At 57.5% G+C, this 15,216-nt stretch overlaps 1 protein-coding gene across 1 annotated transcript in view; it reads right to left on the reverse strand.

Annotated features, from left to right (window-relative positions):
• The window catches only part of COL7A1 (collagen type VII alpha 1 chain), a 106,297-nt gene that overhangs the window by 18,495 nt on the left and 72,586 nt on the right, over positions 1–15,216 (reverse strand). Inside the window, exons 86-109 of the mRNA XM_054034096.1 lie at positions 13,773–13,805; positions 13,423–13,485; positions 13,243–13,278; positions 12,799–12,879; positions 12,137–12,205; positions 11,405–11,440; positions 10,845–10,886; positions 10,713–10,757; positions 10,524–10,568; positions 10,079–10,114; positions 9,223–9,282; positions 7,974–8,099; positions 7,080–7,151; positions 6,078–6,113; positions 5,021–5,080; positions 4,445–4,489; positions 4,315–4,350; positions 3,720–3,755; positions 3,088–3,144; positions 2,283–2,354; positions 1,517–1,588; positions 1,296–1,331; positions 1,130–1,210; positions 677–730 (exon numbers count right to left, since the gene is read on the reverse strand). Of these exons, the coding sequence (XP_053890071.1) occupies positions 677–730; positions 1,130–1,210; positions 1,296–1,331; positions 1,517–1,588; positions 2,283–2,354; positions 3,088–3,144; positions 3,720–3,755; positions 4,315–4,350; positions 4,445–4,489; positions 5,021–5,080; positions 6,078–6,113; positions 7,080–7,151; positions 7,974–8,099; positions 9,223–9,282; positions 10,079–10,114; positions 10,524–10,568; positions 10,713–10,757; positions 10,845–10,886; positions 11,405–11,440; positions 12,137–12,205; positions 12,799–12,879; positions 13,243–13,278; positions 13,423–13,485; positions 13,773–13,805 (1,329 nt within the window). The remainder of the gene's footprint in view (positions 1–676; positions 731–1,129; positions 1,211–1,295; positions 1,332–1,516; positions 1,589–2,282; positions 2,355–3,087; positions 3,145–3,719; positions 3,756–4,314; positions 4,351–4,444; positions 4,490–5,020; positions 5,081–6,077; positions 6,114–7,079; positions 7,152–7,973; positions 8,100–9,222; positions 9,283–10,078; positions 10,115–10,523; positions 10,569–10,712; positions 10,758–10,844; positions 10,887–11,404; positions 11,441–12,136; positions 12,206–12,798; positions 12,880–13,242; positions 13,279–13,422; positions 13,486–13,772; positions 13,806–15,216) is intronic.

Here is a 15,216-nt window from a genome sequence, read left to right on the forward strand (position 1 = left end):
CTCCACTCCAAGGGAAGCCAGTCCACTGAGCAGTGCTCGGGGCGATGCCACACAGCTCCGCCCGCCCATGGACTCACCCTCCTGGGGTTCAGTTCCGGTTGGGGGTTGCTGCGTCGTACAACACTAGGGCTCCAAAGGGGTGGGGTTGAGGGTCCCCCCGCCTTCTCAAACTCCTCAGTAGCCTCCACAGCAGTCCTGGGCCCTCCAGTGCCACAGGGCTGATACCTGGGGCTTCTCAAAGGCCCCTCCCTCATCCGCTACACAGACCTCACTGGTGGCTCAGAGGGCCAGTGCTGGTCTAACGGAGCTTAGTTCCATAGCACCCCAGCCAAGTGACGTGACCAGGCTGCCCTGGGGGTGAGACTGGGCCCAGAGTTAGCCCCACTGGCTTCTACCAGATGGGGACTGAACTGTCTCCACTTCCCATAAGCCTCTTGGCCCCCCAGGGCAGCCTTTATTCCCTTAGAAGCCCTTAAGCATCAGGCATTTCCTCAGGGATCCGTTCAGCTCTGTGGGGAGCACAGGGCTCTTGGGAGGCTCCACTGGCACATCCCAACGCACTGCAGTCCCACCTTCCGTTAGCGTGGTGGCTCTGCCGCCTCTGGATCCAAGTGTCCCCACCTCTGCTGACTGGCTGGAGACAGGGGGTCAACTGTGCACACCCATGAACACTCACCTTCTCCCCCTTATCTCCATCCTGGCCACAGGCACCTTTTGTTCCCCGATCCCCCTGCAGTGAAGAGAGAAGTCACAACACAGCTCTATTCCCTGGGGCAGGGGGCTGGTTTTGCAGGCAGGGTCTATGCTGGGTATCAGTTATCAAGGGGGAGAAATTCAGGCTATCAAGGCCACCAATGTCTTGCAGCTGATGCCACCGAACCCATTCCTGGGAGGCTACACTGAATCCAAGCCCATTCCCAGGGGCTAATTGGTGGCTTGGGGGTTCCCTGACACTGATCCTGAATGCACACGGGGGGAGGGGGGTTCCTCTCTCCCCAAGGTGCTTGGCCCCAAGACACTGCCGTGAGTGGGCTCAGCTTCCCTCTGGTCTGCCCTAAGGCTACGTCTGGCCCAGACAGGCAGGCTCTCTCAGGTCACAGGAGGACAGACAGACTAAGGAAATGCCCACCTTAGGGCCTCGCATTCCCAGTGGCCCGATGTCCCCTTTCTCCCCTCTGGATCCTGGGATTCCATCCTTTCCTGGCAGGCCCTGGAGAAAGAGGAAATACAGAGTGACTTTCGGGCTTTGCTCCCAGGCAATGGGCGAGAAACAGCAGCAAAAGAAAGTTCCTCACCGACTCTCCGGGGTCTCCCGATACGCCAACTTCACCCTGGAAAGGAAAAGACACTGGGTCAGGGCCGGAGGGGCTGGGTGCCGGAGTGACGCCCGCAGGTACATGCCAAGATCGGGACAGCAGATGGTCTAGCAGGCCTGTGTGCACACGCACCTGCGGGCACACCTACATCTGAGCACAAGTGGCACTTGCAGGGCTGGCGCACCTGTGGCTATTCTTACCTTCTGCCCTCCGGGGCCGCGTGCTCCTGGGAAGCCTGTGGAGCCCTTCTCCCCTTGCTCGCCCCTTCCTCCCTGCGGGTGAAAGCACACATCAGTGCACAGCCTGAGGAAAGCGCCCCCTGCTCCCAGCAGGCAGCTGGAGGGACAGAACCAGCCTCTGAAATTATATTAGGTTCTAACAAAAGTTCCCCAAATGAGAGAAACAAAATGTCCCTGATTTGCTTCCCCCACGGCAGTGACTCACTAGCCAACTCCCCTCCACGTCAGACTGATGCACCTCCGGGAAAGGAGGTGTCCAGGGACCACTCTCTGCTGAGCACCCCCACCACTGCCAGTGGCATAGGGGGGCTGGCGCTGGCCAGGACTGGGTGCCCCTGAGCCATCAGCAGAGCATAACGCATGCTGGGACGGAGCCTGGTCCATCACATCTCGGCCTGTTCCCCTGCAGTGTCCAGTGACTCGCCCCTCTCTCATCCTCCTCCTCACCAGTCTCTGTTCCATAACCGGGCCCTGCAGCTCCCACTGACGCCAGCCTAAAGCCCCTCCTCTCTCAATGGCTGCGCTCACAGCAAGCAAAGGGCACAAAGCATCGAGCTCCTAGCTCCTTGGGCTGGCTGTGCTCCACAGTGCTCAGTCATCACAGCACCTGCTCTCGGTCATGCCAAGCCTCCAGTGCTCTGTGGCTTCTCCCAAGCCTCTGGGACAACTTTCAGACAGGCATGCTCCCATACCCACCTGCCTGTCCTCCAGCTGCTCACTCACGTACCTTCTCTCCTGGGAGGCCCGGGTCACCCTTGTCGCCTTTTTCCCCTTCCATCCCCTTCAGACCGCGGTCTCCCTGGGCAGGGGAAAGAGCGGAGGGTGCAGGGTGTCAGTCCCCTGACAGCACAAGGAGGATGACCCATGGGCTGGGATTCAGAGAAGAGCAAGGCACGAATTGGGACTGGAGGGGAAATTCCTGCGGTGGAGTCTGGTCTGTCTGGCTAAAGGGACGTGGGGACTGGGGTGAGGGGATACACAGGAGAAGTGTCTGATGAGATCTGGGGTGTGAACCTCAAGGCAAGAGGGGGTCGTGGGCGGGGCAGACCTAGCAGCTACAGGCTCAATAGCAGGAAACACCTCCAGGCTGATAAATCTCAAAGCATCCTGGGAGCAGCCCACTCTGGCCCCTGGGCAACGGGCCCTTGCAGCGGTTTTCAAACTTTCTGAGCCGAGCCCCCCCACCATTTTGAGTTATAATACCCAGACAAAAATAGACAATACATGCCCCTCCCCACTAGGGTTTTCAGGGTGGGGGAAGGCGCGTATGATGGGGGCCGAGCCAGCACTGGGCGCAGAGGCTGCTTGGAGTGGAAATCAGCGCAGCCATGGTGGATGTTGACACTGACCTGCAGGCTGGGTGACCCGCTGAGGTGAGTCAGGGGGTGGAGATGGTGTGGGGCTGGCTTGAGCCCCACCGTGCAGGGCTGGCCTGGTGTCGATGCTCACCCTCCCAAACGTTCCTCCACCCCCCCCCTAGGGAGTGCACCCAACACTTTGAAAACCTCTGCTCTATGGGGTAGGGCTCTTACCGGCTCCCCCTTGCTCCCCCGGACTCCAGCCGGCCCCTCCACAATGACGGTATCACCCTGCACACAGGGGGGGAAAAAAAACCACACAACAGCCAATGAGAGCTCAAAATAAACCACTGACCCATGCTGCAGTTTGCAATCCTATGGGTTTAAACAGGGTCATGTGCCCAAGGACCATCTGCTGGCCATCAAGCCAGTCAAGAGTCCAGCTTCCCACCCTGCCAGGGGTCTCACCGCAGCAAGGGCAGGTCCAAGGATTATACAGCCCAGTGGCAAGAACCCTGCGGGCTGCCACCCAGGGACACAGGCAGAGGTTACTGGAGCAGCCCCCAGGGCTAAGGAGTGTCCGGTCGGGGCATAGCCAAAGCTGGCCACTAGCACTGGAAAGGTTCACGTGGGGTGGACGTGCTGTGGCAGCATTTGGTGAGGTTGCAATTGGGCACAAGCCCCTCCTTGTGTGCAGGTGGCAGATGGAAACGCTCTGTGCCAGTGCAGAATTACTCTCCCACCTTCCTTTGGGGACTGTGGCCCAGACACTCCCAGGTCTGAAGGCAAATTGGCCTTTCTGGTGTGGCAGTTGGGGCTAGGGGTCAGCCAATGAGCCCCTAGCAGCGGGTAAATAAGGAACTCACCTTGTCTCCTTTGGGCCCCATAACTCCAACGTCTCCCTAGAAGGGAAGAGAGCATGGGTGGGAAACATGCCTCGCACAGGGACACGTGGGTCTCACGACTGTCAGGCCCCATTCCCACTACAGCCCATCAGGCCACTACCAAACCCGAGGGCCTCCCTCAGAGCAGCAAAGAGACCAGCCAGAATCATGACACTCAGAGGGGAGGAGAGTGGTTGGAAGGAGCCCCAAGAGCCTAGGGGACCCCAAACCTAGGGAAGTTCATGGGGTCCTGAGAGGCATGAGTGGGGGGCGCAGGATCAGAGGGAAACAGGTTCACACCTGACTTTATTAGAATTGGGAGAAATGAGAGCAAGAGGGAGAACAAGCCATGAGCTCCCCTGGAGAGGAGACAGCCCTGGTCAGGCAGCAGTCCAAGCAGGCTGTGGGGTGAAATTCAGGGGCAGCTCTGGGCAATACCCTGACCCCACCCCATCAGAGTGGGATTGTACCCCATGGGCAGGTACTTGTACGTCAATAGCGGCCTGATGGAGGGGGAGGTGGGAGAAGACTCCCCTCCCCTGCCCCACTCCCCCCCCCCCACCAGTAGGTTGCTTACTTTGTCACCACGCTCCCCTCGGTTTCCGGGAGGCCCCTAAAGGGAAAAGAGAAGGGGAGTCACTGGCGAGTGGGAGCCAATCCCAACCCCTGGTTAAAGGGCAAGGCAAGGGGAGGGGGAAGGTATTTACCGCAGGCCCACGATCTCCCTCCAGCCCTGGGCGCCCGTCTTCACCCTGCCAAAGAGGAAAAGGACAGTGAGACAGAGCACAGGCCCAGGGACAGGAGAGCTGGGCCCTGTGGGCACCGTGGGTCAATTCCATATCCTGCCATCCTGATCCATGGTGAGGGGGGTGAGAGGCAAAGCCCCAGGGCAGTGACGTCGGCCTTGGGGAGGGTCCTGGGCACGGGATGCCTCCAGGGTACCCACGTGTGGGCTTTTCTCAGCCCCAGCCAGGGTGTGTGCCAAGGAGGGGCTCTCCTCAGGGAGATGGGCTCAAAAGGTCCGAATGTGTCTTCTCCATCTCTAATCTCCAAGACTGCTCCACATACCCCCTGCCCATGCAGGGCCGTGCCAGTATCCCAAAGCCACAAGGCCTGGTAGAGTCCCCAGTGCTGCAGGGGGGCACATGCCATGCTCCCCAACACTGTACTACAGGCTGGAAAGCCTTTCTGGCCCTGCGGGATCGATGTGCTGTGCTGGGGAGAGGGGTGGGTTAGCAGGGTCTGCACTCACAGCTGGGGGAGACAATAGGGGAGATACGTACCCGTGGCCCTGGGTCTCCTCGCTCGCCTCTAGGGCCTGGCTGTCCAACCCCCACGTTCCCCTACAGGGCAGAGAGACAGAGTGTTAGTGACCCTGTAGCTAATGGCAGCATTCTCTGAATGGGCCGAGGTAAACGGCAATCCTGCATATTTTGCCCAAGCTGCCTGAGTAGGGCACTACCCGGGCCCTGCTGGATCCAGCCACTGGATGCCCCTTTCCACGCCCTCTGCTGCTCACTTTGTCCCAGCTCTGGGAATCTCTAGCATCATGCTCCATGGGACACTGCCCTGCACTAGGGTTGCCAACCCTCCAGGATTGGCCGGGAGTCTCCAGGAAATAAAGATTAATCTTTAATGAAAGATTAAGTTATGTGAAAACCTCCAGGAATACATCCAACCAAAACTGGCAGCCCTACCCTGCACATACATGAGATTGCATGGCTTGACAACCAGACATGTGGCAAAACCAGAAAGCCATGGCCTCTCCTCGCTGCTCCCTTGGTGCTCAGAGGTTTCCATGTAGGGGGCAGGATCCTCATGTCACCTGTACCCCAGGGGTGCTGCTGTCTGTTGGCTGCCTGGCTCTGCTTGCACATGCCCTCGAACAGGGCAGGAGCACACTTGCTCCTCGGTACCTGTACTGTAACAGCATTGCCAGCCCCAGAATCAACCTATGGGGCCTGGCTCCACGGTCACTCCCCACAACAGGCTTCTTCAGAGACAAGTGACTGCACCAGAGGCAAGAGGAAGGGAAAAGAGCGGCCTTTGCAAATGGGTCAGAGATGCACTTGACCCCAAGGGCTCCACCTGTAGGTAGCTCTGAGATGTCCCTGTACCTCTGTCTATCAACATCACTAGCCCCGAAGCCGCACTGGGAAAGAAAAGTCTGGGTTCCTCCAGTGATCCATCCCCCAAAGGAGACAGGTGTTATTCGAAGGCAACACGGAACATCCACCAAGCAAGAAAAAAAAAAACCCACTCTAGTTGGGGCCCTTGGAGAATGCATGCTCTTCTCCCCCACTCCAGGAGCTGCAGGAGGCTGGTGCAATAAGATCCTACCTTGTCACCCTTCAGTCCTGGGACGCCTTGTGCCCCCTGAAACCAGAGAGACAGATCAGTGTACCAGGCCCAGCCTGGGGACCTCTGAAGCGATCCCCGGGGGTTTACTATATCACAGGATACAGAGATCAGTGCTGCCCTGGTCCAGGTGCCAACCACAATTACACCAGGGAGAGGGGTCAGACCTCGGCCATGTCACTCATACTACTCACCTCGCTTCCCTTTCATTTCTCTGGCCCTGGGCAGCACTAGTGGCAACAGGGGGGGTAACACGAGCGAACAAGGAGGCAGAGGAAGTTTTAGTTGAAGAAATGCAGATATTCATCTGTCCAGCCATCCCTCCCCGACCCCAACCCACTCAAGGGAATAATTCAATGATACTCATGTAAGCCTCTCACCCAGCTCTGAATCTGGATGCAAAGCTGCTCTGGCTCCAGTCCAGAGGGAAACCCCTAAGGGTGCCTGCACTGGCATAAGCAAGAGATTTTTCTGTCACCCAAAGGTGAACCCATGCTTGGGAGTGTGGGCTGGAAGATCTCAAACAATCCTTGGGACTGTGTGTGCAAGTGATGAGCAAGAGACACAGCTGTGTGTGCAAGCAGACAACGTGCCCCTGCTGTGGCAATGGCCCAAGTGCGTTAGACACCCAGCCGGCCTGCTTTTGGGCACTTGACCTTTGAAATCCCTCCCTTTGGAGCTATGCAAAGTGGCGTTGTCTTGGGTTTTAATGGCCTCTTTCCTGGCCCAGGGCAGCTGCCTGTCACCCCCTGCACTGTTCGTTTGCTCCCCAGAGAACCTGGCAGTTTGACTTCTCTTGTCAGGGCAGCAGGCTCTTTCCAGCACCCTGCCCAGTTCTCCCTCCCAGAGGCTGTGCAGGGCACCTACTGAGAGACACAGGGAGACGCTGAGTTAGGGGGAGCAATAGCTGCACCCCCTTGAAACCATCTTCCTCCTCCTGGCTACACACCCAGCACTCTTGGCCCCAGATGCCCAAACACTCACCACTGGCCCTGGGGGCCCCGGTGGCCCTGGTGAGCCAGAGGTGCCGTCTCTTCCAGGGAAGCCAATCAAACCCTAGCAGGAAAAATACATCAATCAAGAGAGGCGTTGGCCACGGTGAGGCCCCACTTCACAGCTAGTGAAGGCCCAAGAGTGGCCTTCGCTGTAAAGGGAGCACAGTTAAGGCCTCTCCAGGGCAGAGGCCAAGCCCCATGGCCCTGGGGCATCTCTCTTCACCGAGCTCCCCCATGGCAGAGCTCACACTCAGGGCACCAGGCGGAGGCAAGTGCAAGTGTTCTCGTGGGAGGGGGACTGTGCAGCTCGGGGTGAACTCCTGGGTCCTGCCAGGAAGGAGAGCCCTGTTCAGTGCGGGCAGGCACTTCCACACGTGACCAGGGAGGAGTGAGTGGAGAAAGGACATTTAACCCTTTGAGGGGGCGCTGTAGACTCTCTGCACGTCGCAGGAGGGAGCTGATGGAAGCTGCTTTGCTGGCGCACACTTCACATTGGGTTGGAGAAAGCGCTGCAGGGAAAAGTCTGGTCTGGGGGCGGCCGGAAGGTCCTTCATGGTCTTTTCCCTTCTTTCATCGACCCCTTGCACTCCCACAGCAGGAGGCCCTGCCTGCCGGCACCAAGGAGTCCATGGACAGGCAGACTCAGGGCTCTGGAATGTCTCATGGACTCACCCAGTGGCCTCCCTTTGTAATGTGGCTCCCCTGCATGCACCTCCAGGGCCAGGCCCAGGGCAGAAGCTGGGGGAGCTGGGCAGTCGTGCTGCTGAACTGGCCCTTGGTGCTGAGCAGTATGTGCGGTTGGGGCGTGTGGTCCAAGTGGCTGTGCTTTAGCAGGGGTGAGATGGGCCAGAGCTCAGGGCCAGATGGTAACTGCCCCTCTTACCCTCTCTCCTGGAGGCCCTGGTGGGCCTGGCTGTCCATTTTCTGCCCTCAGACCTGGCTGGCCGGGGGTCCCTGCGATGCCTGGCAAGCCCGGGGATCCTGGTGGGCCAGGTAAGCCAGTGTCACCCTGGAGGGGAGACAGAAGGAGCCAGTGCTGGTGAGCCTGCTGCTGGGGAAGGACTCCCCTGATGCCAGACTGCTGAGAGAGGAGCAGTGGGGTGGCGCTGCACACTCCTCAGGGGACTTCAATGTCAGTCTGGAGGGAAATGCTGTACTCCAGCAGGGCAGAGCACTCAGCCCCAGGGGGAGGAGTGAAATGGAGGTGAGCTCAGCCAAACACCCACACGCTGAGGGTGGGCAGAAGCAGGGCAAAGGATCTCAGGCCTGTAGAAGTAGGCAGCACAGAAGAGAGGGGGTCAGGCCTGTATATGGAGGATGGCTGGCATTGGAGTGGAGATATCCTGATCCCAGCACTTGCCCGCTCTGCGGTAACACTGGAGTAGGTAGCTTTCCCTGGGTGTGCATGGTGGAGGGAGAGGGGGGTAATTTTCATTGGTAACTGGGCGCTGAAGATCTCTGCTGGGGGATTGGTTTGGAACCAGGAGTAGAATGTCCCAGCTCTTCAGGGCCTCCAGCAGGAGCTGTCCAGCACCAGTGGTGCTGATGCCACATGAGCTCTGTAAGCACCAGTCTCTCTCAGCCTGGAAGCTGTGAGGGGCAAGGTAGGCAGGGTGTGAAGGGGGAGGGCATCCAGCCCTTTATGTCCTGCTTCTAGAGTGGCTCCTGCCACCTCCCCATCTACAGCTGTCCTGTGACTCACTCAAAGGGCCTCGAGAATCTACCAAATAACCAATTTCCCATGAAGGGGGAGATTATGGGCATCTTGCTCGTGCTGTAAAAATTCACAGTATTTCCTGGCTTGGCAGTAAGTCTGCAGGCTGGGCAGGCACCATTCACCTGGAGACAGCAACGCTGAACAGGGCCAGCACGTGGCGTTTCACTCCATGTTTTAAGTTGATAACAATAATAATATACACCTTCCAAGCAGGTGTTTAACAACAAAGGCCAAGTGTCATTAACCCCATTATACAAACAGGGAGACAAGCACAGAGCCAGGGAAGAGGCTTGGCCCAAGTCACTCAGCAAGCCAGAGGCAGAGGTGGGAAGAGAACCCAGGAGTTCTGATTCCCAGACTCCCCGTATGACTAAGGAGAGGTTCTCTGTGCTAACAAAGTCTTAGGAGACGTTACCTTCAAACCTTGAGGCCCATCTTGTCCAGGGGGTCCCTGCAGGCCAATGCCAACCGAACCCTGAATGGTGCAGATGGAATAGAAATGGTAAGTCACGCCACATGGAGGGGCAGAGGCCTGGATACATAGGGATATACAGGGGTTAGGAGTGGATGGGAATGGGACAGACCTGTCCTCCAGTAAGCTATGCCCCAGCTGGTGACTGAGCATGGTTGCAATCTATGGCTGTTCACTAGCAGGCCTCAGCCAGTCTCTAGTGGGAAAGCGGCCACATCACAAGAACCTCACCAGCATGCCCTGTCAGTCACAGAACGGGGTGCAATCAGCTGGCCCTGCTTGTGGTCCCTAGAGAATAAACTCCCCTCTTAGCCCCAGGGGGGTCCCGCCAGGGCAGGAATGAGGCACAGACACTGTGACAGCCATTTCCACAGCCATGAACACCCCAGTGACTGTTAAACAATGCAAGAAGAGCCCTGATTAGCCCATTCACATCAGCCTTTCATCCAGCCAAACACCAATCAGAGCAGGTCAGCTCGTCCCAGTAACCCTGACCACACAGCTGGAGGCTGCCCCGGCTCTCAAGGGCTCTCTCTGTCTCATGCTGACTCAGAGACTTTCCCTTCTCACTGCTGCCACAATTCTCCCCGCTCCTCAGCCATCAGCACATGACAATCAAACTGCAAGCGAGATACCTCAGGGACATGAGCCCGAGTGCAATATGGAAGGTAACAAGTGACAGGTGGGTATTTGAGCCACCAAGTGCTGCTAAATGCATTCTGTTCTGTGACTGACAGGCCGTGCCAGTGAGGTTCTAGGCTCAGTACACTGGAGCCCAAGTACCGGGGCTGCTACGTACCTTTTCCCCTTTGACTCCAGGGGATCCTTTGGCTCCCTGTTAAAATACAAGCACAGGAAACAATGAGGATAAACCATGCTATGCACACTCACTGCACACATACACATTTGAGGGCATGCACACATGCTGTATACCATTTTTCAGAACTAGATTACAACGCACCAAGGTAGCCTTCCCCCTGGAGCCAGATCTCAGACATGCTGGAGCTGCCCGTGCTCAGATGTTTACTATGGCAAAGGCCAGGGCTTCCCATTCAGGGGGGCAATGAAACAAATCAAAACCACTCACATACTCCAGTGCTGGGCCCAGGACAAGAACCTGAATGTGGGGGTTGAGCAGGTGGGCAGGGGAGAGCCTCCCACAGCCTCTAACACTGGGTCTGGACTCAGCATTCCTACTGTGGGGATCCCAGCCATTCCCAGCACCCCATCTATGTGGTACTTACATCTTCCCCAGGGTCTCCAGGTTCCCCCTGTCTTCCAGGATCCCCCTGGCAGGAAGAAAGAGTGTGAGACTCACCAATGGGGAGTGAAATGGGTCAGGTCACAAAGGCACCATGAGCCATCACAGGGAGGTGACTAAGAGCAGAGAGTGGAAGCCCCTCCCTGCAATGGGGTGTGGGGAAGTTCCTCACCTTCTCTCCCCTGGGGCCCGGTAAGCCTCGCTCGCCCTTGGCACCCTGCAGGTAGAGAGCAGAGTTAGTGCTTGGCTTTGGGCACAGAGTCTGAGATACAACAGTGGGAAGGGACATGAAAGGCCAATTTACCGGTTCACCCAGCAGGTTCCCTTCAGTCCCTCCGGATTCGCCCTAGACAGCAACACACAAAGGCTCAGCACGTCAGGCATCCCTCCTGTGCCCCCTGCATCCCCACAAAGCGAGCACAAGGCCTCCCCACCCCCTCCGCACCCTGAGCTGACATCTGGGCTACCTTCTTCCACTGATCCTGGTCACCACAAACCATCACTCCTGGTGCAGCCTGGGACCCCTGGGCTCCTGCTCAGACACTGGAGTGGCTGAAGAGACACCGGGGAAGCTGGCAGTGGGCAAGCCAGAGCAGATGCAGCTCATGACATCAGAACGGACACAGGAACATGGGCAGCGTGGCACTGAGAAAGCCCCGCACCAAAGGGCTGGTCACTCACTCCAGGCTGTTCCAGCACCACCCTCTCCCTCTCTGTTTTTTACTGGGCTCTAACAACATTATTATTAATACAATTTCTGGGCCAGAGTTGGAAAAAGAATCCAGGAGTCCTGGCTCCCTGTCCCCACACTCCCCCTCTGAAGCTTTCTGTGCAGATTTCTGAGCTAACCCCCAAGCCTCTTACCTTCTCGCCTTTCATCCCAGGAGGACCGACAATCGTCTAGAGACAGGCAGGGGGAAATATGGACACTTAACAGATGAGTGACACAAGGGACGGGGGAAGGTTTCTCACTTCAAGGGCCGGGGTAGGAAGTGAGTGAATCACACAAAGGAGGACAGCAAGAGAGCACAATGCTAAGCACCGTTGCTTGGTCCATGGCTTAGGCAGGGGGATACTAACTCCCTACCCCCATGTGGAAGGGCTGTCCAGCCCAGCTGAACCCCGGCTACTGTCACCATTTCCTCACTGGGCGAGCTATAAAGTGATTAAAGGCCCCGACACCATCCCCGTATGGAACCCGCATTCAGAATTCCTGCAGCAGGGAATGTTGGGCTGGTGGTGGGGAGGGGATATAATGACCCCCCTCCAACCCAGACAGGTCAATCATAGGTCACCCCACACACCCTGAGATGGGAGGAGAGCAACCTTACAGTGCAGGCTGAAGGGTCCCGCCTCCATCAGAGCTGGGCCCAGGTGGCAGGGAGAGAGAGTTATTACCCAGAGGCAGGGGCCATGAGGGAGACACTCACTCCACAGCCCAGGAGAGGGGCCAGCTCAGCCCACCCCACCCAGCAGGGCTGGGCTTTGGATGAGTTACTCCCATCTTCAGAAGGAAAATCCACTGAAGGGAGCTAGGAACCTACCACAGTTGGCTCAGAAAATGAGCCAAGCGAGATAGGAAAACGTCATACACACCTGTCCTGGGAGCCCGGCGTCCCCTGGCGCTCCTTTAGGTCCGGCAGGGCCTGTGGGTCCTGGCACACCCTGTCATGCAATCAACACAACTGTTAGCCTTGGCCTGAGATGGGCATGATGGGTGCTGCTGTGCCCCAACTCCATGCTCCCATCCAGGCACCCTTGGCTGCTCTGCCACTACCAGCTCCCTCTCAGGAGGTGGGGCCACCACGGAGGTAACTTGGCCAATCATACATGGCTGCTGACTTAGCTCTCTTGCATACCACATTCCCAGTGGTTGAATTCAATGAACTCTTCCACACACCACGCTGCCATGGAAAATCTAAACCACGCTGAATTCAAAGCCAAGCTTTCAGTGCCGATTAGAGGTGCCACATCCCCTGGAATTTGTGGTTTGATGAGACCTCCCGTGTCATCCCAACTGGGCTAGAGTCACAGGGGCAGCCAGCTGCACAGACAGACGTAGAACAACTCCTGATCCACATGGTCTCCAGTGCCAGACACACAATGGGAGGGAAGGCCAGAGAGGCTCAGTGCAGCAGGACTGTGGCATTTCTAACTCCTCCATCACCCGAGTATCTGGAGAATGCTGCCATTCCCCTTCCCGCTGGAGCTCACTGTAGCAGAGGCACATGCCCTGCCAGCACCTGTGTGGGACATACCATTTTCCCAGGCAGCCCTGGTTCTCCCTCCTTCCCTGGCACTCCATCTCTCCCCGGCACTCCAGGCTTTCCAGTCTCACCCTAGAAAACGGGAATGGAACAGCTGGAATTATCAGGGGGAGGGAGAAGTAGACAGCACTGCTGACAATCCACTCCACAGCTAGCATCTCCATCGGACGCCTCCTGCCACTTCCAGGCCTCGGAGAAGGGACACAAGAGCATCAGCTGCGCAATGGGCCACCTGGATCCTGCTCTCTCAGCCAAGGAAGGCCCAGCTTTGCCAAATGGACGCGTACACAAAGGCAAAGGTTGCCAAGAGAAGAAATGCCAGTGGCAGGACATTGGAAGGGCCATCAGCAAAGCCAGGCCAGTTGGGAATTTGGCAATTCATACCCCCCATAGCAGCAAGGGGGCTATCGGTCACTGTGCACAAGCAATGCTCACCACTGGTCCTGGCAATCCTGGGGCGCCCTGCGGTCCCTGATGGAAAACAAACACAGTCAGGAATCAAAGGCAATGAAGGAGGAACCGCTAATCTTCCACCCTGGGCAGCAGCACAAAGACCATTCAAACTCCACTCCCTGATGGCACCCAAATGAGAGAAAAATCACACCAACTACTTACCACAAGGCCGGGGGGGCCTGAGGGACCTGGGAGGCCGACGCTCCCCTGGGGCCCGGGCAAGCCCTGCAATGGAATAAAGAGGCATGTGTTAGAGAGCAGGGGAAGCCTCTCCCTAGGATAGTGGGTCCCTGACAGCATCTCCCCCCAGGCAGAGTCACTCTGCAGGCTCCCAGGCCTTGGCCTGTCAGGGAATCAGGACACACCAACTGTCCCCGAAGGAAAGGGCCCAGCACCCCCTTTAGGGCAGGTGTGTACCCACTGGGTAAGGTCCTGCAAGTGCCTAAGTTCAGGCCAGAGCCAGCCTGAGTAGGGATGGGGCACAGATGGCAGGGCATGGCAGAGCTACTCACCCGAATGCTGGAGCCAGGCTCACCGGAATCTCCCTGCAATAAGAGAGTCTGTTACAACCCCCACATGGCAGGTACAACAATCCCAGATCCAGGTACAACAATCCCAGATCCCAGGTCCACGAGGCCTCAAGCCAGCCTCTCCAGACATTATCAGGAAACAGACCCCCTGCTCAGATGGCCACGCCAGCCCTTGGCAGCTCAGGAGCCTACACAAGACTTCAGCAGAGACAGGACCTCCAATACCAGCTTCTACAGCAACTGACCACAGCAAATACTCATGGGCCTCTGGAGATTGTGTGCCGGGGATTGTTCCTGCCAGACAGGTGCCAGGGCACAGGTCTGGTGACAGACCAAGGAATGCCAACCAGATCTGGCTCAGGCCTGTTCCGTTAACCCTTTGCAGCTCGGTGTTCTCACCTAAAGTTCTGGCTGCCTGGCTACGGAGGAAGGAGGGGTGGATTTGGTAGCTGTGTACGAGAGAGTTCAACGTGGTATTTGTGCTATTCTCTCTCCAATTCCTGTTTCAGCCCTGGGAGCTCCAGCTGTTCAGACCTGCAGGAGGGATCCAGCAGCCACACAAGGGGGATTCCAGCTGCAACTGGGAACTGAGCTGACCCAAGTTCCCAGGAGATGCCAGAGCTTCACACTCGGGGCTCTGACACCGCCAGCTCCACACAGGGTCTGTTACTACAGTGAGTGCTCCCCGACCCATTCCACTCAGCAGCTCGCTCACTGGAACATTTCCAGGAAACTAACCAAAGCAGAGACCACAATGGTAGGAGCTCGTCAGGCCTCCTACAGCTAACGCAGCCTGAGGATGCTTGGCAGATGAGGACCAGCCTGGGTCCTGCGTGTGCACTGGCGTGTGGTTAAGTGAGGAGAGCAGGGTAGACGTCCACCCACGGACGGGAACAGGTACCCTCCAGGGTGCTCTCTGCAAAGATACACTCAGTGTCTCCCAGCCCTGGGTTGCTGCTCTTTCCCCTCCATGGACTTTGTCCTCGCCATTCCTTTCCTACACTCAGCCCTGGGCTCACTGCGCTAACTCCAGGGACGTGTCCCGGGGTGAATTTGGTCCATTACTGTGACTCACGCTCCCCTCACCTACTTGGCTGGAGAAGTGGAGCCTCCCCTGCTGTCACCCCTTCCCCGTGTCCCCTGTGCTATGGGGTGCCCAAAGGCTCCAGCCAGTCTCCTAGCAAGCCTCCCCCTCCCCCTCTTTCCATAGTATGGGACAACGCCATGTGGGCCTTCCAAACAGGTGGCATCTTTTAAGGACACAGCCTGCATCTCACGCACACTGGGACCACAGTGGCCAGGGAACAGTGTAACCCATAGGTGTGCAGTACTTGACCTGGAATCAGACCCTTGGAATCCCGGGTCTAAGCAGGGCAGCAAAGCCCTCCAGCTAGCACAGGGTTCTGCATGCTCTGCAGCTCCACAC

This window comes from Malaclemys terrapin, chromosome 7 (assembly GCF_027887155.1).
Source record: "Malaclemys terrapin pileata isolate rMalTer1 chromosome 7, rMalTer1.hap1, whole genome shotgun sequence".
Lineage (NCBI taxonomy): Eukaryota > Metazoa > Chordata > Testudines > Emydidae > Malaclemys > Malaclemys terrapin.